The sequence below is a fragment of the Anomaloglossus baeobatrachus genome, chromosome 4 (assembly GCF_048569485.1).
Source record: "Anomaloglossus baeobatrachus isolate aAnoBae1 chromosome 4, aAnoBae1.hap1, whole genome shotgun sequence".
In the NCBI taxonomy this organism is placed as follows: domain Eukaryota; kingdom Metazoa; phylum Chordata; class Amphibia; order Anura; family Aromobatidae; genus Anomaloglossus; species Anomaloglossus baeobatrachus.
Window position 1 is genome coordinate 628,377,878 of NC_134356.1, and position 26,805 is coordinate 628,404,682.

Sequence of the window (26,805 nt, forward strand, 5' to 3'; positions counted from 1 at the left end):
AAAAGGGCGTGGTTTGTGTGTGTGTTTTGGTGTTTACCGGCACTGGTCTTCCAGGAATACGGGGTTAGATGTAGTACCCTGTTTCACCTGACACTCAGCTGCACCACATTGTCATATGGCGGTATTATAAGGTGCAAGTTCAGAGGCCAACTCTTAGATATGCCTCAATGATAATATAGGCATTACTGAGGCACTATATGGTGGTATTATAAGGTGCACGCTTAGAGGGCGGTTCTTAGATACGCCTCCATAATAACCCTGGCGTTACTGAGGCACCATATGGTGGTATTATAAGGTGCACGCTTAGAGGCTGGCTCTTAAATATGCCTCCATAATAACCCTGGCGTTACTGAGGCACTATATGGTGGTATTATAAGGTGCACGCTTAGAGGCCGCTTTTTAAATATGCCTCCATAATAACCCTGGCGTTACTGAGGCACTATATGGTGGTATTATAAGGTGCACGTTTAGAGGCCGGCTCCTAGATATTATTATTATTATTATTATTTATTATTATAGCGCCATTTATTCCATGGCGCTTTACAAGTGAAAGAGGGTATACGTACAACAATCATTAACAGTACAAGACAGACTGGTATAGGAGGAGAGAGGACCCTGCCCGCGAGGGCTCACAGTCTACAGGGAATGGGTGATGGTACAATAGGCGAGGACAGAGCTGGTATATGCCTCCATAATAACCCTGGTGTTACTGAGGCACCATATAGCGGTATTATAAGGTGCACGTTTAGAGGCCGACTCTTAGATTTGCCTCCATAATAACCCTGGTGTTACTGAGGCACCATATAGCGGTATTATAAGGTGCACGTTTAGAGGCCGACTCTTAGATTTGCCTCCATAATAACCCTGGTGTTACTGAGGCACCATATAGCGGTATTATAAGGTGCACGTTTAGAGGCCGACTCTTAGATTTGCCTCCATAATAACCCTGGTGTTACTGAGGCACCATATAGCGGTATTATAAGGTGCACGTTTAGAGGCCGACTCTTAGATTTGCCTCCATAATAACCCTGGTGTTACTGAGGCACTATATAGCGATATTATAAGGTGCACGCTTAGAGGCCGGCTCTTAGATTTGCCTCCATAATAACCCTGGTGTTACTGAGGCACTATATAGCGATATTATAAGGTGCACGCTTAGAGGCCGACTCTTAGATTTGCCTCCATAATAACCCTGGTGTTACTGAGGCACTATATAGCGATATTATAAGGTGCACGTTTAGAGGCCGACTCTTAGATATGCCTCCATAATAACCCTGGTGTTACTGAGGCACTATATAGCGATATTATAAGGTGCACGCTTAGAGGCCGGCTCTTAGATTTGCCTCCATAATAACCCTGGTGTTACTGAGGCATCATATAGCGGTATTATAAGGTGCACGCTTAGAGGCCGACTCTTAGATTTGCCTCCATAATAACCCTGGTGTTACTGAGGCATCATATAGCGGTATTATAAGGTGCACGCTTAGAGGCCGACTCTTAGATTTGCCTCCATAATAACCCTGGTGTTACTGAGGCACTATGTAGCGGTATTATAAGGTGCACGCTTGGAGGCCGACTATTCTCAGCAGTCAGGACATGAAAGGTTCCTGTGACCACGTGACTACATTTAACGTAAAACGTTCCACAATAAACATGGTGGGAAAAAAGACGTCAAGCCGCTTTCCTTACGTCCCATCCGGGATGCAACCAATAGCGTTCGATGACTAGGTTGATGGGCGGGAGAACTGTCCAATCGGAATGGAATGTGGCCAAGCAATGTACACGCATGCGTAGTGTCCAAATTCGGAAGGGGAGCTCGAAACAACGCGGAGGCGATGGAGGCTGGAAGATGGGGTGAGACTGTAACCTGGAATATAGTCCGTGCACATATCTACAGGTCACAAGACCCTGCACAGACCGGAGACGGGGGCTGCAAACCCGAGTTACCTCTGTAAGATTACACAGGCAGGCCTGGGGTTGGCAGGGCATGCTGTGCCTTGTGGTCCTACTGCTAATGTAGAGGTGCAGTGTAATCACTCACAGATGAATTGCTCCAAATGGGCAACACCAAAAAGTGTTCATGGTAGACCTTGTGCTCTGCTGTGTGAGTATGGGGGCCAGTAATGATTGGCCCGTCTAATAGAGCGTCGGTGACCAGTGACCCGTCACCTAGGAACGGGCGACCGTACAGACGGCCAGAGCGGGGTCAGATACACGTCTAATGGAGCGCTGGTGACCAGTGACCCTGCACCCCAGTCACCTAGGAACGGGCGACCGTACAGACAGGCAGAGCGGGGTCAGATACACGTCTAATGGAGCGTCGGTGACCAGTGACCCTGCACCCCAGTCACCTAGAATCGGGCGACCGTACAGACAGGCAGAGCGGGGTCAGATACACGTCTAATGGAGCGCTGGTGACCCTGCACCCCAGTCACCTAGAATCGGGCGACCGTACAGACGGCCAGAGCGGGGCCAGATACACGTCTAATGGAGCGCCGGTGACCAGTGACCCTGCACCCCAGTCACCTAGAATCGGGCGACCGTACAGACGGCCAGAGCGGGGTCAGATACACGTCTAATGGAGCGTCAGTGACCAGAGACCCTGCACCCCAGTCACCTAGAATCGGGCGACCGTACAGACGGCCAGAGCGGGGTCAGATACACGTGTAATGGAGTGCCAGTGACCCTGCACCCCAGTCACCTAGAATCGGGCGACCGTACAGACGGCCAGAGCGGGGTCAGATACACGTGTAATGGAGTGCCAGTGACCCTGCACCCCAGTCACCTAGAATCGGGCGACCGTACAGACGGCCAGAGCGGGGTCAGATACACGTCTAATGGAGCGTCGGTGACCAGTGACCCTGCACCCCAGTCACCTAGAATCGGGCGACCGTACAGACGGCCAGAGCGGGGTCAGATACACGTCTAATGGAGCGTCAGTGACCAGAGACCCTGCACCCCAGTCACCTAGGAACGGGCGACCGTACAGACGGCCAGAGCGGGGTCAGATACACGTGTAATGGAGTGCCAGTGACCCTGCACCCCAGTCACCTAGAATCGGGCGACCGTACAGACGGCCAGAGCGGGGTCAGATACACGTGTAATGGAGCGCCGGTGACCAGTGACCCTGCACCCCAGTCACCTAGAATCGGGCGACCGTACAGACGGCCAGAGCGGGGTCAGATACACGTCTAATGGAGCGTCGGTGACCAGTGACCCTGCACCCCAGTCACCTAGGAACGGGCGACCGTACAGACGGCCAGAGCGGGGTCAGATACACGTCTAATGGAGCGCCGGTGACCAGTGACCCTGCACCCCAGTCACCTAGGAACGGGCGACCGTACAGACGGCCAGAGCGGGGTCAGATACACGTCTAATGGAGCGTCGGTGACCAGTGACCCTGCACCCCAGTCACCTAGAATCGGGCGACCGTACAGACGGCCAGAGCGGGGCCAGATACACGTCTAATGGAGCGCCGGTGACCAGTGACCCTGCACCCCAGTCACCTAGAATCGGGCGACCGTACAGACGGCCAGAGCGGGGTCAGATACACGTCTAATGGAGCGTCAGTGACCAGAGACCCTGCACCCCAGTCACCTAGAATCGGGCGACCGTACAGACGGCCAGAGCGGGGTCAGATACACGTGTAATGGAGTGCCAGTGACCCTGCACCCCAGTCACCTAGAATCGGGCGACCGTACAGACGGCCAGAGCGGGGTCAGATACACGTGTAATGGAGTGCCAGTGACCCTGCACCCCAGTCACCTAGAATCGGGCGACCGTACAGACGGCCAGAGCGGGGTCAGATACACGTCTAATGGAGCGTCGGTGACCAGTGACCCTGCACCCCAGTCACCTAGAATCGGGCGACCGTACAGACGGCCAGAGCGGGGTCAGATACACGTCTAATGGAGCGTCAGTGACCAGAGACCCTGCACCCCAGTCACCTAGGAACGGGCGACCGTACAGACGGCCAGAGCGGGGTCAGATACACGTGTAATGGAGTGCCAGTGACCCTGCACCCCAGTCACCTAGAATCGGGCGACCGTACAGACGGCCAGAGCGGGGTCAGATACACGTGTAATGGAGCGCCGGTGACCAGTGACCCTGCACCCCAGTCACCTAGAATCGGGCGACCGTACAGACGGCCAGAGCGGGGTCAGATACACGTCTAATGGAGCGTCGGTGACCAGTGACCCTGCACCCCAGTCACCTAGGAACGGGCGACCGTACAGACGGCCAGAGCGGGGTCAGATACACGTGTAATGGAGTGCCAGTGACCCTGCACCCCAGTCACCTAGGAACGGGCGACCATACAGACAGCCAGAGCGGGTCAGATACACGTCTAATGGAGCGCCGGTGACCAGTGACCCTGCACCCCAGTCACCTAGAATCGGGCGACCGTACAGACGGCCAGAGCGGGGTCAGATACACGTCTAATGGAGCGCCGGTGACCAGTGACCCTGCACCCCAGTCACCTAGAATCGAGCGACCGTACAGACGGCCAGAGCGGGGTCAGATACACGTCTAATGGAGCGCCGGTGACCAGTGACCCTGCACCCCAGTCACCTAGGAACGGGCGACCGTACAGACGGCCAGAGCGGGGTCAGATACACGTCTAATGGAGTGCCAGTGACCCTGCACCCCGGTCACCTAGGAACGGGCGACCATACAGACAGCCAGAGCGGGTCAGATACACGTCTAATGGAGCGCCGGTGACCAGTGACCCTGCACCCCAGTCACCTAGAATCGGGCGACCGTACAGACGGCCAGAGCGGGGTCAGATACACGTCTAATGGAGCGCCGGTGACCAGTGACCCTGCACCCCAGTCACCTAGGAACGGGCGACCGTACAGACGGCCAGAGCGGGGTCAGATACACGTCTAATGGAGCGTCGGTGACCAGTGACCCTGCACCCCAGTCACCTAGGAACGGGCGACCGTACAGACGGCCAGAGCGGGGTCAGATACACGTCTAATGGAGCGTCGGTGACCAGTGACCGCTCACCCCAGTCACCTAGAATCGGGCGACCGTACAGACGGCCAGAGCGGGGTCAGATACACGTCTAATGGAGCGCCGGTGACCAGTGACCCTGCACCCCAGTCACCTAGAATCGGGCGACCGTACAGACAGCCAGAGCGGGGTCAGATACACGTGTAATGGAGCGCCGGTGACCAGTGACCCTGCACCCCAGTCACCTAGAATCGGGCGACCGTACAGACGGCCAGAGCGGGGTCAGATACACGTCTAATGGAGCGCCGGTGACCAGTGACCCTGCACCCCAGTCACCTAGGAACGGGCGACCGTACAGACGGCCAGAGCGGGGTCAGATACACGTCTAATGGAGCGTCGGTGACCAGTGACCCTGCACCCCAGTCACCTAGGAACGGGCGACCGTACAGACGGCCAGAGCGGGGTCAGATACACGTCTAATGGAGCGTCGGTGACCAGTGACCGCTCACCCCAGTCACCTAGGAACGGGCGACAATAGAGACGGCCAGAGCGGGGTCAGATACACGTGTAATGGAGCACCGGTGACCAGTGACCCTGCACCCCAGTCACCTAGGAACGGGCGACCGTACAGACGGCCAGAGCGGGGTCAGATACACGTCTAATGGAGCGCCGGTGACCAGTGAACCTGCACCCCAGTCACCTAGGAACGGGCGACCGTACAGACGGCCAGAGCGGGGTCAGATACACGTCTAATGGAGCGCCGGTGACCAGTGACCCTGCACCCCAGTCACCTAGAATCGGGCGACCGTACAGATAGGCAGAGCGGGGTCAGATACACGTCTAATGGAACGCCGGTGACCAGTGACCCTGCACCCCAGTCACCTAGAATCGGGCGACCGTACAGATAGGCAGAGCGGGGTCAGATACACGTCTAATGGAGCGCTGGTGACCACTAAACCCTGCACCCCAGTCACCTAGGAACGGGCGACCGTACAGACGGCCAGAGCGGGGTCAGATACACGTCTAATGGAGCGCGGGTGACCAGTGACCCTGCACCCCAGTCACCTAGGAACGGGCGACCGTACAGACGGCCAGAGCGGGGTCAGATACACGTCTAATGGAGCGCCGGTGACCAGTGACCCTGCACCCCAGTCACCTAGGAACGGGCGACAATAGAGACGGCCAGAGCGGGGTCAGATACACGTGTAATGGAGCGCCGGTGACCAGTGACCCTGCACCCCAGTCACCTAGGAACGGGCGACCGTACAGACGGCCAGAGCGGGGTCAGATACACGTCTAATGGAGCGCCGGTGACCAGTGAACCTGCACCCCAGTCACCTAGGAACGGGCGACCGTACAGACGGCCAGAGCGGGGTCAGATACACGTCTAATGGAGCGCCGGTGACCAGTGACCCTGCACCCCAGTCACCTAGAATCGGGCGACCGTACAGATAGGCAGAGCGGGGTCAGATACACGTCTAATGGAGCGCCGGTGACCAGTGACCCTGCACCCCAGTCACCTAGAATCGGGCGACCGTACAGATAGGCAGAGCGGGGTCAGATACACGTCTAATGGAGCGCTGGTGACCACTAAACCCTGCACCCCAGTCACCTAGGAACGGGCGACCGTACAGACGGCCAGAGCGGGGTCAGATATACGTCTAATGGAGCGCGGGTGACCAGTGACCCTGCACCCCAGTCACCTAGGAACGGGCGACCGTACAGACAGCCAGAGCGGGGTCAGATACACGTCTAATGGAGCGCCGGTGACCAGTGACCCTGCACCCCAGTTACCTAGGAACGGGTGACCGTACAGACAGCCAGAGCGGGGTCAGATACACGTCTAATGGAGCGCCGGTGACCAGTGACCCTGCACCCCAGTTACCTAGGAACGGGCGACCATACAGACGGCCAGAGCGGGGCCAGATACACGTCTAATGGAGCGTCGGTGACCAGTGACCCGTCAACTAGGAACGGGCGACCGTACAGACGGCCAGAGCGGGGCCAGATACACGTCTAATGGAGCGCCGATGACCAGTGACCCTGCACCCCAGTCACCTAGGAATGGGCGACCATACAGACGGCCAGAGCGGGGTCAGATACACGTCTAATGGAGTGCCAGTGACCAGTGACCCTTCACCCTGGTCACCTAGAATCGGGCGACCGTACAGACAGCCAGAGCGGGGTCAGATACACGTCTAATGGAGCGTCGGTGACCAGTGACCCGTCACCTAGGAACGGGCGACCGTACAGACGGCCAGAGCGGGGCCAGATACACGTCTAATGGAGCGCCGGTGACCAGTGACCCTGCACCCCAGTCACCTAGGAATGGGCGACCATACAGACGGCCAGAGCGGGGTCAGATACACGTCTAATGGAGTGCCAGTGACCAGTGACCCTTCACCCCGGTCACCTAGAATCGGGCGACCGTACAGACAGGCAGAGCGGGGTCAGATACACGTCTAATGGAGCGTCGGTGACCAGTGACTGTGACCGTACAGACGTCCAGAGCAGGGTCAGATACACGTGTCATGGAGCACCGTTGATAAGTGACCCGTCACCCCGATCACCAAGGAATGGGCGATGGTACAGACGGCCAGAGCGGGGCCATAGATACATATCTAATGGAGCGCCGGTGATAAGTGACCCTTCACCCGGTCACCAAGCAATGGGCAACAGTATAGAAGGCCAGAGCGGGGTCAGATACACTTCTAATAGTGCTCCAGTGATAAGTGACCCTTCACCCCAGTCATTAGCAACGGACGACAGTACGGACGGCCAGAGCGGGGTCAGATGCACCAGTGGTCAGTGACCCTGCACCCTGGTCCCCTAGCAATGGTCAACTGTACAGACGGCCAGAACACGGTCAGATACACAAGTAATGGAGCGCCAGTGATAAGTGACCCTGCACCTTGATCATTAGCAATGGGCGATGGTACGGACGGCCAGAGCGGGGGGCCATAGACACATATTTAATGGAGCGACGGTGATAAGTGACCCTTCACCCGGTCACCTAGCAATGGGTGACCATTCAGACGGCCAGAATCGGGGTCCTAAATACATATCTAATAGTGCTCCAGTGATAAGTGACCCTTCACCCGGTCGTTAGCAACGGGCGACCGTACGAACTGTCAGATACACCAGGGTCTTCAATAAAAATAATATTGAAACAGATACACCAGGGTCTTTGAGCAGAAATGTATTTATGGAGCAACAGAGCAGGAAATTCTTCCAAAAGTCAGGGAAGAGCCTCTTTATAGGGTTTGTGTAGATGATGCTGGGGTTCTGTATAGCATAGAAGTCCGGATTATGCCGTGACTGATCGTATGATCGCCTGCACTGACCGCGCTGCTTGAGAGCCCCCTCAGCTCAAGCTCTCGGTACAGACCCCTTAAAATCACTGAAAACTTGCAGCTTTGTTTTTTATTTACAAAAATTCTCATAAGTAGAGGAATTTAAAAATAAAAAAAAAAGCATTCTATTGTTTACTGTTCATTGCCTAGGTTCCAAGCCACCGCTGCAGTCTGTCAAAGGGGTCGGTGTCCTCGGCAGGGAGCGCAGCAATTACAAGCTCTTTCCAGTAGAGCTTGTAAGTGCTCTGATGCCTCAAAGATCTGCCCAGCTTCAGGATCCTCCGATCCTACTCGGGCAAAGCTGTGTCTTCTTGCAACATCGGAGAAAGCAGAGTTTGGGTCAGTGACGCAACAACACTGATGATCCATGCTGTTAAAGGAGTTTTCCAGTCCAAAAGGAAAACTGCAGTTGCTGTATATGTGACTCTCATGGTTCTCCCCTTGTGAGTGGGCGGCCACCTGCCAACTAGACTCCTCCACCTGCACATTGAGAAGCGAAGGAGAGTCTAGAGGGCCTGTGACCGCCCATAGTACTGTCTGCAAGCTTTTCTTATGAGACCAGAGAGCCCCTTTTAATCAAACAGGAGGTTGGGGAGGTGCGCTCCTGCAGAGGAGGAAGATAAAAACCCTTTAACCCATTCATGAGTCATCTTTTTTTATATTTATTTTGTCCAACTAGTCATGTAAGGTTTGTTGTGTTTTGTTGTTGGGAGACCTTTTTATTAATTTCATTTTTGGGTTTATATCATGTTTTTGATCTTTTTGACTGCATTTTCCTTAGGGGAAGTGTTACTGACACTGACAGTACAATTTTACACACTCAACAATACCAAATATGCTTTATTTTATTTTTTTTTTTTTGGTTCTTGATTGTTTAACTGAGGGGTGATGATTTAATTTATTTTTCGTTTCACCTCTTTCTCTAGGTCGTCCAGCTTATAGATTTTCACGTCCACCTATGAACTTCCGTGGAAACGGGCCACGCCACATCAGGTAGCCTGGCATCTTGTATCCACACTTCCCCATAACAAAGCTAAATTGTCTGTGATGCTGGAAGAACTGATTGGGGGAGGTTTATATAGCTCCATTCCGGGGCCTGTCCCCCCCCCCCCCCCCCCCTTTCCCCCTCCCATGAAGCTCCGTATATGTGTAATGTGTCATCTTCTTCTTCCCTCCAGACCTCTTTTCCATTACGGTCACTTTGCCGATACCTTTGAAACGCCTAGTGACTCCTTTATGGGTGGATTCGAGTCATTTGACCAAAATGTAGTCACGGTAAGTGTTCCTTTTGATCCCAGTGGTAATTCATGGTCGCGATTACATTTTTTGGCAACATTACTCCTTGTGTTCCAGTATCACGAATGTATCCATTTAGTGCCCATGCTTATGGCCTCGTTTTCATGTACACGGCTGATATAGTTGTGTCAGACATGGCTGCGGTTGTCTGTAGCAGGCTCAGTAGCTGAGTCTGCTTCAAATAGGGCAGATGTCAGTTGTCCTAAACAGGCGACGCCTGCCTGTGACGGTGGCGCGGCTGTACAGGCGGATTTACCAGTTCTCATAACACTGAGCTGTGTATAACTCTGCCCACACCCTTGATTTGCAGTTTTGTGTACACTGTGCATAGGCAGAAAACTGTCAATCAGTGGTTTGGTTGGGATTAGGCAGCGTGCGGTGGGGGGGAAGTGGGGCGCTGCAGCGTGCGGTGGGGGGGAAGTGGGGCGCTGCAGCGTGCGGTGTGGGGGAAGTGGGGCGCTGCAGCGTGCGGTGTGGGGGAAGTGGGGCGCTGCAGCGTGCGGTGGGGAGGGAAGTGGGGCGCTGCAGCGTGCGGTGGGGAGGGAAGTGGGGCGCTGCAGCGTGCGGTGGGGAGGGAAGTGGGGCGCTGCAGCGTGCGGTGGGGAGGGAAGTGGGGCGCTGCAGCGTGCGGTGGGGAGGGAAGTGGGGCGCTGCAGCGTGCGGTGGGGAGGAAGTGGGGCGCTGCAGCGTGCGGTGGGGAGGAAGTGGGGCGCTGCAGCGTGCGGTGGGGAGGAAGTGGGGCGCTGCAGCGTGCGGTGGGGAGGAAGTGGGGCGCTGCAGCGTGCGGTGGGGAGGAAGTGGGGCGCTGCAGCGTGCGGTGGGGAGGAAGTGGGGCGCTGCAGCGTGCGGTGGGGAGGAAGTGGGGCGCTGCAGCGTGCGGTGGGGAGGAAGTGGGGCGCTGCAGCGTGCGGTGGGGAGGAAGTGGGGCGCTGCAGCGTGCGGTGGGGAGGAAGTGGGGCGCTGCAGCGTGCGGTGGGGAGGAAGTGGGGCGCTGCAGCGTGCGGTGGGGAGGAAGTGGGGCGCTGCAGCGTGCGGTGGGGAGGAAGTGGGGCGCTGCAGCGTGCGGTGGGGAGGAAGTGGGGCGCTGCAGCGTGCGGTGGGGAGAAAGTGGGGCGCTGCAGCGTGCGGTGGGGAGAAAGTGGGGCGCTGCAGCGTGCGGTGGGGAGAAAGTGGGGCGCTGCAGCGTGCGGTGGGGAGGAAGTGGGGCGCTGCAGCGTGCGGTGGGGAGGAAGTGGGGCGCTGCAGCGTGCGGTGGGGAGGAAGTGGGGCGCTGCAGCGTGCGGTGGGGGGGGAAGTGGGGCGCTGCAGCGTGCGGTGGGGGGGGGAAGTGGGGGGGGGGAAGTGGGGCGCTGCAGCGTGCGGTGGGGGGGGGAAGTGGGGCGCCGCAGCGTGCGGTGGGGGGGGGAAGTGGGGCGCCGCAGCGTGCGGTGGGGGGGGGAAGTGGGGCGCCGCAGCGTGCGGTGGGGGGGGGAAGTGGGGCGCCGCAGCGTGCGGTGGGGAGGAAGTGGGGCGCCGCAGCGTGCGGTGGGGAGGAAGTGGGGCGCCGCAGCGTGCGGTGGGGAGGAAGTGGGGCGCCGCAGCGTGCGGTGGGGAGGAAGTGGGGCGCCGCAGCGTGCGGTGGGGAGGAAGTGGGGCGCCGCAGCGTGCGGTGGGGAGGAAGTGGGGCGCCGCAGCGTGCGGTGGGGAGGAAGTGGGGCGCCGCAGCGTGCGGTGGGGAGGAAGTGGGGCGCCGCAGCGTGCGGTGGGGAGGAAGTGGGGCGCCGCAGCGTGCGGTGGGGAGGAAGTGGGGCGCCGCAGCGTGCGGTGGGGAGGAAGTGGGGCGCCGCAGCGTGCGGTGGGGGGGGAAGTGGGGCGCCGCAGCGTGCGGTGGGGGGGGGAAGTGGGGCGCCGCAGCGTGCGGTGGGGGGGGGAAGTGGGGCGCCGCAGCGTGCGGTGGGGGGGGGAAGTGGGGCGCCGCAGCGTGCGGTGGGGGGGGAAGTGGGGCGCCGCAGCGTGCGGTGGGGGGGGAAGTGGGGCGCCGCAGCGTGCGGTGGGGGGGGAAGTGGGGCGCCGCAGCGTGCGGTGGGGGGGGAAGTGGGGCGCCGCAGCGTGCGGTGGGGGGGGGGGGGGAGTGGGGCGCCGCAGCGTGCGGTGGGGGGGGGAGTGGGGCGCCGCAGCGTGCGGTGGGGGGGAAGTGGGCGCAGCAGAGTGTGGTGGAGGAGAGGGGGGGCGCAGAAGAGTGTGGTGTGGAGTTTCACTGCCCCTGCATGTCAGTCATGCAGGGGGACAGTGCGGCGCCACCCACCGGCCGTTCAGCTCAGGGGAGGACACTCCTCTCTGAGGAGATGTTTCCCTCCCCTGTATTTCTCCTTGGCCCTCCGGTTCCCGCTCTTGGTCTAAACCCCGCCCCCCCTCCTCACTCCGGCGCCATTTTATCAGCGTTTCCACACTAATCGGCGCTGGCTGCTGCAGCTCTGCATCTGTCTAGGGGTCCAAGCTGTGGAATCCGGAGGGCACACAAAACGGTCTGGTAAGCCACAACCTCTGGTTGTGGACTTTCTTGTACACTCTCTGGGAGTCATTCTGAAGGAGTGTGTTCTTTACTGCAGAACCTCCACCTCAGCAGCATGTCTCTCACTAGGAGCAAGGCTGCAAGGCTGTACTCTATATGCACTGCATGTAAGCTCATACTGCCTGAACCGAGCACATATCCACATTGTGATGCCTGCTCTAACATGGTGGTGCCTCAGCCTGGAGTCTCCCCAGGGGTCCCTCCGGCTGCTCCAGCCCCGGTGGCTGAACCCCCGGCTTGGGTAGCATCGTTTTCTAAAGCTATCTCCCAGTCCTTTGCCGACTCCATGGGACAGCTGTCCTGGACTCTGCTGACCATGCATCAGCCCCCTTCTCAGGGCGCCTCTGCTGCTCCGACTCGCTCTGCAGAGCTCACAGAGGATTTTTCATCTGTTCCCTGACCCCGTCCTCCTAAACGGAGACGCAGGGACTCTTCTCCTTCCTCGTCCCATGGCTCTGATTCACGAGCTGAATTGCAGGGCGAAGAGGATGCCTTTACTGTGGGCTCGGACGCTACCTCTATGTACCCCATTGATCTATCTGAAGGTGATGCGGATGTTAGTGACTTGATTGCGTCCATTAATTCCGTACTGGACCTCAATCCACCAGTGTCAGAGGAACAAGCCTCTCTGGTAGAAAAACACCAGTTTACCTCACCTAAGAGAGCAAGGAGTATGTTTTTTTTTTTTTTAACCACTCCAGTTTTCAGGCCACTGTGACCAAGCCCAGGGCCTGTCCTGACAAACGCTTCCCAAAGCGTAGTTCTGATGACCGTTTTCCCTTTCCACCAGAGGTGGTCAAGGAGTGGGCTCATTCACCAAAGGTAGATCCTCCGGTGTCTAGAATCTCAGCCCGGACAGTTGTATCTGTGGCCGATGGCACCTCACTTAAGGATCCCACTGACCGCCAGGTTGACCTTCTGGCCAAATCTGTATATGAGGCGGCAGGGGCCTCGTTCTCCCCGTCTTTTGCAGCAGTGTGGGCTCTTAAGGCCGTCTCTGCTTCTCTGGAGGAGATGCATTCCCTCACCAGGGACTCTATGCCCGAAATGGTTGCCTTAACTTCCCAGGCTTCGGCTTTTTCATCCTATGCCATGTCTGCCATTCTGGAGGCTTCTCACCGCACGGCGGTGGCTTCCGCTAATTCCCTCGCGATCCGCAGGATCTTGTGGCTTCGAGAGTGGAAAGCAGACGCTTCTTCCAAGAAGTACCTTGCTGGGCTCCCCTTTGCTGGATCCCGGCTGTTCGGTGAACAACTGGATGAAATTATTAACGAAGCTACTGGCGGGAAGAGTACTTCCTTGCCACAAACTAAAACCAGGAAACCTGTCCAGGGCAGGAACCAGTCGAGGTTTCGTTCCTTTCGTTCCTCTAACTGGTCATCCTCTAAGCCCTCGGCCTCGTCCACTAACTCAGCCAAGGATCGAAAACCCAGCTGGCGCACGAAGCCGCGTCCTCAGAAGAGCAGAGGAGCCGCTGCCACTAAGGCAGCCTCCTCTTGACTATCTGGCTGCGCCAGCAACGTCCTTGGTCGGTGGCAGGCTCTCCCACTGGCGACGTGTGGTTCCAACATGTCTCCGATCAGTGGGTGCGGGATATCTCCCACGGCTACAGGATAGAATTTTCTTCCAGCCCGCCAAACAGATTTTTTCTGTCCACTCCCCCCTGCTCCAAAGCCGCCGCCTTCTCTCAGGCCGTGGCATCCTTGCAGGCCAACGGAGTAATTGTACCGGTTCCCGCCCGGGAACGGTTCAGAGGTTTCTACTCAAACCTCTTCCTAGTCCCCAAGAAGGACGGTTCCTTCCGGCCCATCCTGGATCTCAAGCTTCTCAACAAGCATGTTCAGGTGCGGCACTTTCGCATGGAATCTCTGCGATCAGTCATTGCCTCAATGACCCAAGGAGATTTCCTGGCATCCATCGACATCAGAGATGCCTATCTGCATGTGCCAATTGCAGTTTCACACCAGCGTTGGCTACGTTTTGCAATCGGAGAGGAACATTTCCAATTCGTGGCTCTCCCCTTCGGGTTAGCCACGGCCCCTCGTGTATTCACCAAGGTCATGGCAGCAGTGGTTGCGGTTCTGCACCTCCAGGGGTTGGCAGTGATTCCTTACCTGGACGACCTTCTAGTCAAGGCTTCATCCAGTGCAGACTGTCAGCGGAGTGTCTCGCTCACTCTCGCCACGCTTGTTCAATTCGGGTGGCTTGTCAATCTGCCCAAGTCCACTCTGACCCCGACCCAGAAACTTACGTACCTAGGGATGCAATTCGAGACACTGCCGGCACTTGTGAAGCTGCCCTTAGTCAAACAGCAGTCCCTTCATCTGGCGGTGCGCTCTCTGTTGAAGCCCCGCCGTCATTCCATCAGGCACCTCATGCAGGTGCTGGGTCAGATGGTGGCGTCAATGGAAGCGGTTCCCTTTGCCCAGTTCCATCTGCGTCCTCTGCAGCTGGACATTCTCCGCTGTTGGGACAAGCGGACCTCTTCCTTGCACAGACTAGTGGCTCTGTCGCCACAGACCAGGAGCTCTCTTCAGTGGTGGCTTCGGCCCCTCTCTGTCCCAGGGACGCTCCTTTTTGGCCCCGTCCTGGGTGATTCTCACCACGGATGCCAGTCTATCCGGCTGGGGAGCAGTGTTTCTCCACCACCGAGCACAGGGCACTTGGACTCCGTCCGAATCAGCCCTCTCGATCAATGTGCTGGAAATCAGAGCTGTGCTCCTAGCTCTCGTAGCCTTTCACCACCTGTTGGCGGGCAAGCACATTCGAGTCCAGTCAGAAAACGCGACAGCAGTTGCCTACATCAATCACCAGGGCGGGACTCGCAGCCGCCTAGCAATGTTGGAAGTTCAACGTATCCTTCAGTGGACGGAGGACTCCAAGTCCACCATATCCGCAGTCCACATCCCAGGCGTAGAAAACTGGGAGGCAGATTATCTCAGCCGTTAAACCGTGGACAGCGGCGAGTGGGCCCTGCATCCGGCAGTGTTCCGGTCAATCTGCCGCAAGTGGGGCACTCCGGAAGTGGATCTAATGGCATCCTGGCACAACAAGGTCCCGGTTTACGTGGCTCGCTCCCACGATCCTCAGGCCTTGGCGGCAGACGCGCTGGTTCAGGATTGGTCCCAGTTCCGTCTGGCCTACGTCTTTCCCCCTCTAGCTCTCTTGCCCAGAGTCCTGCGCAAGATCAGAATGGAGGGCCGTCGGGTCATAATCATTGCTCCAGACTGGCCCAGGCGAGCTTGGTACCCAGACCTGCTCCGTCTGTCCGTAGAGGTGCCGTGGCATCTCCCGGACCGCCCAGACCTTCTCTCACAAGGTCCGTTTTTCCGCCAGAATTCTGCGGCTCTCAGATTGACGGCGTGGCTCTTGAGTCCTGGATCCTGACGGCTTCAGGCATTCCTTCCGAGGTCATCTCCACTATGACTTAGGCTCGGAAGTCTTCCTCGGCCAGGATTTACCACAGGACTTGGAGAATTTTCCTGTCCTGGTGTCGCTCTTCCGGCCATGCTCCTTGGCCGTTTTCCTTGCCGACCATCCTGTCCTTTCTACAGTCCGGTCTGCAGCTAGGACTATCCCTCAATTCCCTCAAGGGACAGGTCTCGGTTCTGTCAGTGTTGTTCCAGCGGCGTATCGCCCGACTGGCCCAGGTGCGCACCTTCATGCAGGGCGCATCTCGCATCATTCCGCCTTACCGGCGGCCTCTGGATCCCTGGGACCTTAATCTGGTCCTCACGGCCTTACAGAAACCCCCCTTTGAGCCTCTTAGGGAGGTTTCTTTGTTTCGACTTTCACAGAAAGTGGTCTTTCTGGTGGCCATAACTTCTCTCAGGAGAGTCTCTGATTTGGCTGCGCTCTCTTCGGAGTCACCCTTTTTGGTGTTTCACCAAGACAAGGTGGTTCTCCGTCCGACTCCGGACTTTCTCCCTAAGGTGGTGTCTCCTTTCCACCTTAACCAGGACATTTCATTGCCTTCCCTTTGTCCGGCCCCTGTGCATCGCTTTGAGAAAGCGTTGCATACTTTAGATTTGGTGCGGGCGCTCCGGATCTATGTGTCACGCTCCGCTGCTCTTAGGCGGTGCACCTCTCTTTTTGTGCTGACCACAGGTCAGTGCAAGGGTCTCTCGGCTTCTAAACCGACCCAGCTCGTTGGATTAGGTCGGCCATATCCGATGCCTACCAATGTTCTCAGGTGCCTCCCCCGCCGGGGATTAAGGCGCACTCGACCAGAGCTGTCGGTGCCTCTTGGGCTTTCAGGCACCAGGCTACGGCTCAACAAGTCTGTCAGGCTGCCACTTGGACTAGCCTGCATACCTTTTCGAAGCACTACCAAGTGCATGCTCATGCTTCGGCAGATGCGAGCTTGGGCAGACGCATCCTTCAGGCGGCTGTCGCCCATTTGTGAAGTTAGGTTTTGCCTACTTCTCAGTTTTCTGTTTATTCCCACCCATGGACTGCTTTGAGACGTCCCATGGTCTGGGTCTCCCATAAGGAACGATGAAGAAAAAGAGAATTTTGTTTACTTACCGTAAATTCTTTTTCTTATAGTTCCGACATGGGAGACCCAGCACCCTCCCTGTTGGCAGTTCTTGTTCCGTGTGTTTTCACCGGCTGTTGTTGTAGACAGAGGTTCCGGTTATTCCGGGTTTTACTCTATCTCTACTTGTGGGTGGATGTCCTCCTTCAGCTTTTGCACTAAACTGGCTAGATGTGGTCATCCAGGGGGTGTATATGCTCGGAGGGAGGAGCTACACTTTTTAGTGTAGTACTTTGTGTGTCCTCCGGAGGCAGAAGCTATACACCCATGGTCTGGGTCTCCCATGTCGGAACTATAAGAAAAAGAATTTACGGTAAGTAAACAAAATTCTCTTTTTTTTTTGTGCATTCTGGATGCGATGTCGTGCATTCTGGATGCGATGTCGGTCAATCTCCCTCTGTCGGTCGGTATCTTTCTCTGTCAGATGGTCGCTCTCTGTCTGTCCCTCTCTCTGTCCGTCGGTCGGTCTCTCCTCCTCTCTCATACTCACGGATTTCCCCCCCCCCCCATCACCAGTACTCATATTCACTGCTTTCTTCGCTCACCGGTGCCTATGATTGGTTGCAGTCAGACACGCCCCCACGCTGAGTGACAGCTGTCTCACTGCAACCAATCACAGACACCGGTGGGCGGGTCTATATCATGCAGTAAAATAAATAAATAAAAACGACGTGCAGTCCCCCCCCCAATTTTGATACCAGCCAGAGTAAAGCCACACGGCTAAAGGCTGGTATTCTCAGGATAGGGGGGCTCCACGTTATGGGGAGCCCCCCAGCCTAACAATCAGCCTGCAGCCGCCCAGAATTGCCGCATCCATTAGATGCGACAGTTCCGGGACTCTATCCAGCTCATCCCGAATTGCCCTGGTGCGGTTGCAATCGAGGTAATAAGGGGTTAATCATGACAGGCGTCTCCCCGAGATACCTTCCATGATTAACCTGTAAGTTAAAGAAAATAAACACACATCCTAAAATTCCTTTATTTGGAATAATACACAAAAACAAACACCCTCTTTCACCAATTTATTAAGCCCCAAATACCCCTCCAGGTCCGGCGTAATCCACACGACGTCCCACGACACTCTCAGCTCTGCTACATGAAGCTGACAGGAGCGGCCACAGACCACGACCGCTCTCTGTGAGCTCCACGCAGCAACTGAGGTGAGCCGCGCGATCAGCGATGATGTCACTCAGGTTACTCGCGGCCACCGCTGGATCCTCCAACTGTGACAGCGAGTCGCCCAAGTGACTGAAGTGAGCTGCGAGATCAGCGATAGTCACAGGTGAGTTGCGGTCTCGGGTGGAAGACTCCAGCTAGCCGCGGGTAGCCTGAGTGACGGCAGCGTTAAACACGCTGCTAACTTCAGTCACTCAGGGGAATAGCGGTCACCGGTGAGTCCTTCACGGGTGACCACTAAACAGGACGCCACACACAGACAGCCGTGGTATGACAATGAAGTCGGGTGAAGTTCATTCTCATCTCGTGACTCTGTCTGCTGTCAGCGGGTATGTATCGACATTTTGCCTCACCCCATCGATAATTTCAAACGGACAACACACGGACATTACACGTACGTATCTCATGCATACACGGACATTCCACACGCACACACAGCGAGCATACGCCATAACACGGATGTCAGACGTACCGGCGAAACGGACATGAAAAACGGAACGCGAGACACGCACGTGTTTTTTGCGGAAGTGTGGCAGAGGCCTAAGACATAATTTCAGTTGTTTCACACTTTTTTGTTAAGTATTTCATTCCACATGTGTTAATGCATAGCTGTGTGTGTGTGTGTGTGTGTGTATATATATTACATAGTGTGAGATATAGAGAGATAAACTGTGTAAGCGGCAAAAAACAGTTTTCAACAAAAGCATCCTAAATAACATTTGTGCAGTCTCAGTTTATTGTAAGAAATAGAATTGCCTCCATCGGATCCTCCTTCATAGATGACCTCAAACCTGACCTAATAATTTTAAGGCTAGAGAACAACCTCTCTACAGTAACTTGGTTTGGAGGCAAAGCCGTAACCACATGGGCAACATCTCTAACAATTTCCGGGTATAAAGGAATTGCCTCATGCACAGTCAGTTTTGATAAATGGTTTAATTGTTCTGTTTCTTTGAGAGCAAGTGACCAGATTTCAGTAAAATTTTTCAATCTGCTGCTATAGGTGCCGGAGGGAAATCTTTTTCCTTGCGGCAACGCTTTGCTGCTCCATGTGATCCAAATACTTGTCAAAGTTAAACTCCTCATCTGATGAGGATGAAGATATGGCAGCAGTAGCACTGTCAGTACCCAAGTCATCTTGCGCCTGGCAGTCCTGTAGCCGCTCATCCTAACTGCTACCTCAGTCAGAGCTTCTTTTCCTTTTAGTAAGCTGTTGATCATCAAGCAGTATACGATGACTTGGGTCCACATAAACAGCTGCCAGAAGAATTTTATTTTCCATCTGCGATTAAACCTCCTCCTTGGGACAGGCAAAATAGCAAGTTCTTCCACTCCCTTATGAAAATGCCAGGAGTTAAATCTTCAGCTTGTAATTTTTTAGTCATGGTAAATGGGTGATTTAAGCAATTCCTTCAATTCAGCCACCTGTGTCCATTGACCTTCATTTAGGGTTACCTGAGGCTTCGCCATATCTATAAGAAACTGTTTTAGTTCAAAGAATCGCTCAATCATTAAATAAGTGCTGCCTCACCGAGTGGCTTGACCAACAATTGCCCCTTATCTTACTTTTTTAAGGGCTTCTTCAATCACTAATTTTCTAATACCTTCTCTTTCCAGAGAAACACCAAGTTTGCGGGCCATTTCTCCATTAAGAGCTGTAAAAGCTGGTCGTGCAAATAATAATGGTACACCGTCCTTCACAACACGCTGTATGAGCAGTCTATTATACATATCTGCTGTCATTGTTACAGTAACTTTGTCACTTACAAAATATCTTGTTAATGATGTTTGAGATGCTCTTTCCTCCACCTTTGTCTGGCAGGAAGTGCTGGGCACTGGTTTCTTGGTGCTGCTGTTACCTTTCTCAGTCAGAGCTTTGAAAACTTCTGAGCGCCAGAAGATGACAAATATAAAGTTTGAAAAATATGTCATTAGATAGCTTTATTTTGAATTTCCAATCTCAGGCTTTTCTAACTAACTTTTCCACATCAGATGCTTCAGTCTATGAAGAGGGGAGGAGGGAGGGAGCAAGTTTGTTGTGTATCATACTCCAGGAACAAAGAAACGGATAAGAGCGCTAATAACTTGATGTTTTGGCTTCTATACCTGTAAGTCCTCATCAATCCTGTTGCTGTATTTTCCCTGTACTGTGGAACCTTGCGAGTATTTCAGTTAATGAGCAAAGCTTGCTGTAAATTTGTAACTCTGTTTACGAGCAAGCTTTGCCGTACGAGCAAATACTCACCGCATACACTTCCGGTTTTGTACATCCACCGCACTCTAACCCTGCAGTGTGTGTGTGTACACACACACACACACACACACACACACACACACACACACACACACACACACACACACACACACACACACACATTATGCTCACCTTACCTTCCGTTCCCTTGCCGGCCGCCTGGTTCTTGTAGTTCGCCACTACAGGATGTGTATTGGGTAACCATCGTGACGAGGGAGGAACTTCAGCTGTCAGCTGCTACTCAAAGGCAGCGCACTGACCAATCAGAGGCAAACGGCTCCTGCCTTTGACGTCAGCGCTCTGGCAGCGGACGTTACTCCCTCGTCACAATGGTTACCCGATACACATCCTGTACCGGCGAACTGCAAGATCCATGAGGCCGGCGATGGAACGGAAAGGTGAGCATAATATGTGCGTGTGTGTTTTGTTTGTGTGTGTGTGCGAGTTTGTGCGTGTGTGGAATGGCACAATAGGGGACCAGGATGGGACATTTAACAAGTTGTGGAACGAATTGTCAGCACTGCAATGATTTCCTATGGGAAATCTTGCTCTGCTAAACGAGTAACTTGGTTAACAAGCACACTCCCGGAACGGATTGTTCTCGTTAACCAAGGTTTCACTGTATATTGTATGTATATTGTATAGAAGCTATCCTCCCAAAAGTACATGAGGTCAAAGAAAAAACAAAGGAGCACCAAGCATACAGAGAGAACATACAGTATACTGCACTATTGATTTATGCACAGTTTATCGAAAGTTTAATTATGCTTTAAGAAGTAATTACCTTAACGCCTTCAGCCCCTGGCCTGTTTTAACCTTGATGACCCAGCCATTTTTTTGCAATTTTGACCAGTGTCAGTTTGAGGTTATAACTCTGGAACGCTTCCAATGGATCCCAGTGACTCTGAGAATGTTGTGTTTTTTTTTTTTTTGTTTTTTTTTTTTTTTTTTTTCATGACATATTGGTCTTCATGTTAGTTGGAAATTTAGGACAATATTTTCTGCGTTTATGAAAAAAAATCGGAAATTTGGCAAAAATTATGCAATTTTCAAAGTTTGAATTTTTTTTTATGCTCTTAAACCAACGAGACATATGACACAAAATAATTTAATAAATAACATTTCCCACATATCTACTTTACATCAGCACAATTTTGGGGGGAAAAAAAAATAAGGAAGTTATAAGGGTTCAAAGTTTTATGAGCAATTTGTCATTTTTACAACAAAATGTACAAAGCCACTTTATTTAGGGACCACATCACATTTGTAGTGATTTTTGAGAGGTCTAGATGACACAAAACACCCAAAAGTGACACCATTCCAAAAACGGCACCCCTCAGGCTACTCAAAACTACATTCAAGAAGGTTATTAACCCTTCAGGTGCTTCACAGGAACTAAAGCAACGTGGAAGGAAAAAAAATTAACATTTTACTTTTTGCAACAAAAATGTTAATTTAGCCTCAAATATTGCATATTCACAAGGATAGCAGGATTAAATGGACCCCAAAATTTGTTGGGCAATTTCTTCTGAGCACGCAGATACCTCATATTTGGCGAAAAAAAACACTCTTTGGGCACACGGCGAGACTCGGATGGGAAGGAGCGTCATTTGACTTTTTGAACAGAAAATTAGCTGGAATCATTAGCCGCACCATGTTGCGTTTGGAGAGCCCCTGATGTGCTGAAACGGTGGAGCTGCCCCACATGTGACCCCCATTTTGGTAACTAGACCCCCCCCCCTCCCCCATGGCATAAATCTAGATGGGTAATGAGCACTTTGATCACTCATATGCTTCATACATCGAGCCATTAAAAACAAAAAATTACTTTATTTCCACAAAAATTTTATTTCTTTATCGTTCCTATGGGAGACCCAGACAATGGGTGTATAGCTTCTGCCTCCGGAGGACACACAAAGTACTACACTCAAAAGTGTAGCTCCTCCCTCTGAGCTTTTACACCCCCTGGAGAACCGGATCTAGCCAGTTTATCGCTTTGTGTTCAGGAGGCATACATCCACACATGCATTCTCACCTGATTTTTGATTTTTGGAAAGAGTTTGAAGAAAAGCGGGTCCAAGTCTGGACCCCCGGCATGTCCCTTCTCACCCCACTGTGTCGGCGGTGCTGTTAAAGTTGATTCCAAGGCTGGAGCCTTACATGCCGTGCTCCTTCACCATCCCTCCTGGGCTCTGGCTTGAAGTGGGAGCCAGCACGGTTCTCCATGCTTGGCAGGAGTCCGGTCTCCATCCGCAGCCCTTCAGGATCCTGCTGGACCGGAGCACTCATCCCCAGGGACTTGGAAACCCTGCGTCTCAGCAAGCTAAGTACCTGAGACGTTTATATATTGGGGGTCCCTGTACTTTATTGTTGTGGGAGAGTGTGCTGAGTGTGTTTTATGACATTTCCGGCGGGTTCTCTGGCTGTCGCTTGAGAACCGCGCCGATGGTGCCTGCGCGTCGGCCGCACCGCTCAAATTTAGGCCCCGGTTTCGCCAGAGGCCTAGTTTCGGTTTCACTGCCCTCGCATGTCATTCATGCAGAGGGACAGTGCGGCTCCGCCCAGCGGCCGTTCTGCACAGGGGAGGGACACTCCTCACTGAGTACATGTCTCCTCCCCTGTAAGTCTCTATGGCCCTCCAGATCCCGCTCCCAGAGTAAGTCCCGCCCCCTCTCTTCGCTCCGGCGGCCATTTTCGCAGCGTTTTCCCTGCGATCAGCACTGGTCTGCAGCATCCCTGCTGAGGTGCTTGGGGGTCCGGGCTTCGGGATCTGGAGGGCACACAACACCGCTCCAGCGGTCTGGTAAGCCACAACCTCTGGTTGTGGACCTCTGTATATACTCTCTGGGGGTCATTCTGGCAGAGCCCCCACTCCAGCAGCATGTCTCACACGAGGAGCAAGGCTCCAAAGCTGTATTCAGTATACACTGCATGTAAGCTCCTACTGCCTGAACCGAGCACCTATCCACATTGTGATGCCTGCTCTAACCTGACGATGCCTCAGCCTGGAATCGCACCCCCAGTGGTCTCTCAGGCTGCTCTGGCTCCTGTGGCTGAACCCCCGGCTTGGGTAGAATCCTTATCTAGGTCTATCTCCCAGTCTTTTGCTGACTCCATGGGACAGCTGTCCAGGACTTTGCTGAACATGCATCAGCCCCCTTCACAGGGTGCCTCTGCTGCTAGGTCTCTCTCAGGACCGGAGCTCACAGAGGATTCATCATCTGGTCCCAGACCCCGTCCTCCTAAGAGGAGACGCAGGGCTCCCTCTCCTTCCTCGTCCCGCGGCTCTTTTTCAGAAGCTGACTCGCAGGACGAGGAGGATGCCTTTACAGGGGGCTCGGAGGCTAACTCCATGTGCCCCATTGATCTGTCCGAAAGTGACTCAGATGTTAGTGATTTGATTGCGTCCATTAATTCTGTACTGGATCTCAATCCGCCAGTATCAGAGGAACAACCCTCTCTGGCAGAAAAGCACCAGTTTACCTCGCCTAAGAGGACAAAGAGTGTGTTCTTTAACCACTCCAGTTTTCAGGCCGCTGTGACCAAGCCTAGGGCCTGTCCTGACAAACGCTTCCCAAAGCGTGGTTCTGATGACCGTTTTCCCTTTCCACCTGAGGTGGTCAAGAAGTGGGCTCATTCACCAAAGGTAGACCCCCCCCCCCGGTGTCTAGACTCTCAGCCCGGACCGTTGTATCAGTGGCTGATGGCACCTCTCTTAAGGATTCCACTGACCGCCAGGTTGACCTTCTGGCCAAATCTGTATATGAGGCGGCAGGGGCCTCGTTCTCCCCGACTTTTGCAGCAGTGTGGGCTCTCCAAGCCATCTCTGCTTCTCTAGAGGAGATGCATTCCCTCGCCAGGGAATCTATGCCCGAAATGGTTACCTTAACTTCCCAAGCTTCAGCTTTTTCATCCTATGCCATGTCTGCCATGCTGGAGGCTTCTCACCGCACTGCGGTGGCTTCGGCTAATTCCCTCGCTATCCGCAGGATCTTGTGGCTTCGAGAGTGGAAGGCAGATGCTTCTTCAAAGAAGTACCTTGCTGGACTCCCTTTTGCTGGGTCCCGGCTGTTCGGTGAACAGCTGGATGAAATTATTAAGGAAGCTACTGGCGGGAAGAGTACTTCCATGCCACAAACCAAATCCAGGAAACCTGTCCAGGGTAGGAATCAGTCGAGGTTTCGTTCCTTTCGTTCCTCCAACTGGTCGTCCTCTAAGCCCTCGGCCTCATCCACTAACTCAGCCAAGGACCAAAAATCCAACTGGCGCACAAAAGCGCGTCCACAGAAGACCGCAGGAGCTGCTGCCACAAAGGCAGCCTCCTCTTGACTATCTGTCCGCGCCAGCAACGTCCTTAGTCGGTGGCAGGCTCTCCCACTTTGGCGACGCGTGGTTTCAACACTTCTCCGATCAGTGGGTGCGGGATATCATCTCCCACGGCTACAGGATAGAATTCCCTTCCAGCCCGCCAAACAGATTTTTTCTGTCAACTCCCCCCTGCTCCAAGGCCGCCGCCTTCGCACAGGCCGTGGCATCCTTGCAGGCCAACGGAGTAATTGTACCGGTTCCCGCCCGGGAACGGTTCAGAGGTTTCTACTCAAATCTCTTCCTAGTCCCCAAAAAGGACGGTTCCTTCCGGCCCATCCTGGATCTCAAGCTCCTCAACAAGCATGTTCAGGTGCGGCATTTTCGCATGGAGTCTCTGCGATCAGTCATTGCCTCAATGACCCAAGGGGATTTCCTGGCATCCATCGACATTAGAGATGCCTATCTGCATGTGCCAATTGCAGTTTCACACCAGCGTTGGCTACGTTTTGCAATCGGAGAGGAACATTTCCAATTCGTGGCTCTTCCCTTCGGGTTAGCCACGGCCCCTCGGGTATTCACCAAGGTCATGGCAGCAGTGGTTGCGGTTCTGCACCTCCAGGGGTTGGCAGTGATTCCTTACCTGGACGACCTTCTAGTCAAGGCTTCATCCAGCGCAGACTGTCAGCGGAGTGTCTCGCTCACTCTCGCCACTCTAGCCCAATTCGGGTGGCTTGTCAATCTGCCCAAATCCACTCTGACTCCGACCCAGAAGCTCACGTACCTAGGGATGCAGTTCGAGACTCTGCCGGCACTTGTGAAGTTGCCCTTACTCAAACAGCAGTCCCTCCAACTGGCGATGCGCTCTCTGCTGAGGCCCCGCCGTTATTCCATCAGGCACCTGATGCAGGTGCTGGATCAGATGGTGGCGTCAATGGAGGCTGTTCCCTTTGCCCAGTTCCATCTGCGTCCACTGCAGCTGGACATTCTCTGCTGTTGGGACAAGCGGCCTTCCTCCTTGCACAGGTTAGTGGCTCTGTCGCCACAGACCAGGAGCTCCCTTCAGTGGTTGCTTCGGCCCCTCTCTCTGTCTCGGGGGCGCTCCCTTCCTGGCCCCGTCCTGGGTGATCCTCACCACGGATGCCAGTCTATCCGGCTGGGGAGCGGTATGTCTCCACCACCGAGCACAGGGCACTTGGACTCCGTCCGAGTCAGCCCTCTCGATCAATGTGCTGGAAACCAGAGCCGTGCTTCTGGCTCTCCTAGCTTTTCACCACCTATTGGCGGGCAAGCACATCCGAGTCCAGTCAGACAACGCGACAGCGGTTGCCTACATCAATCACCAAGGCGGGACACGCAGCCGCCTGGCAATGTTGGAGGTACAACGCATCCTTCAATGGGTGGAGGACTCCAAGTCCACCATATCCGCAGTCCACATCCCAGGCGTGGAAAACTGGGATGCAGATTATCTCAGCCGTCAAACCGTGGACAGTGGCGAGTGGTCCCTGCATCCGGCAGTGTTTCAGTCAATCTGCCGCAAGTGGGGCACTCCGGACGTGGACCTAATGGCATCCCGTCACAACAACAAGGTTCCGGTTTACGTGGCTCGCTCCCACGATCCTCAGGCATTCGCCGCGGACGCTCTGGTTCAAGGCTGGTCCCAGTTTCGTCTGTCCTACGTGTTTCCCCCTCTAGCTCTCTTGCCCAGAGTTCTGCGCAAGATCAGAATGGAGGGCCGTCGAGTCATCCTCATTGCTCCGGACTGGCCCAGGCGAGCTTGGTACCCAGACCTGCTCCATCTGTCCGTAGACGTGCCGTGGCATCTTCCGGACCGTCCAGACCTTCTCTCACAAGGTCGTTTTTCCGCCAGAATTCTGCGGCTCTCAGATTGACGGCGTGGCTCTTGAGTCCTGGATCTTGACTGCTTCTGGTAATCCCCCCTGAAGTCATCTCCACTATGACTCGGGCCCGTAAGTCTTCCTCTGCCAAGATCTATCACAGGACTTGGAAAATTTTCCTGTCCTGGTGTCGCTCTTCCGGCCATCCTCCTTGGCCTTTTTCCTTGCCGATCCTTCTGTCCTTTCTACAGTCCGGTCTGCAGCTAGGACTGTCCCTGAACTCTCTCAAGGGACAAGTCTCGGCTCTGTCAGTGCTGTTCCAGCGGCGTATCGCCCGGCTGGCTCAGGTCCGCACCTTCTTGCAGGGCGCGTCTCACATCATTCCGCCTTACCGGCGGCCCTTGGATCCCTGGGACCTCAATTTGGTTCTCACGGTTTTGCAGAAACCCCCCTTTGAGCCTCTTAGGGAGGTTTCTTTGTTTCGTCTTTCACAGAAAGTGGTCTTTCTAGTGGCCATAACTTCCCTCAGGAGAGTCTCTGAT

General features: G+C 54.6%; 1 protein-coding gene across 6 annotated transcripts in view; it reads left to right on the plus strand.

The window, feature by feature from the left end:
* Positions 1-1,773: 1,773 nt before the first annotated feature.
* Positions 1,774-26,805, plus strand: part of LOC142304199 (uncharacterized) — a 111,868-nt gene continuing 86,836 nt past the window's right edge. For all 6 annotated transcript variants that reach the window (XM_075346352.1, XM_075346354.1, XM_075346356.1 and 3 more), the window contains exons 1-3: positions 1,774-1,854; positions 9,233-9,299; positions 9,485-9,581. In XM_075346352.1, the coding sequence (XP_075202467.1) occupies positions 1,836-1,854; positions 9,233-9,299; positions 9,485-9,581 (183 nt within the window). In that variant the 5' untranslated portion in view covers positions 1,774-1,835. The remainder of the gene's footprint in view (positions 1,855-9,232; positions 9,300-9,484; positions 9,582-26,805) is intronic.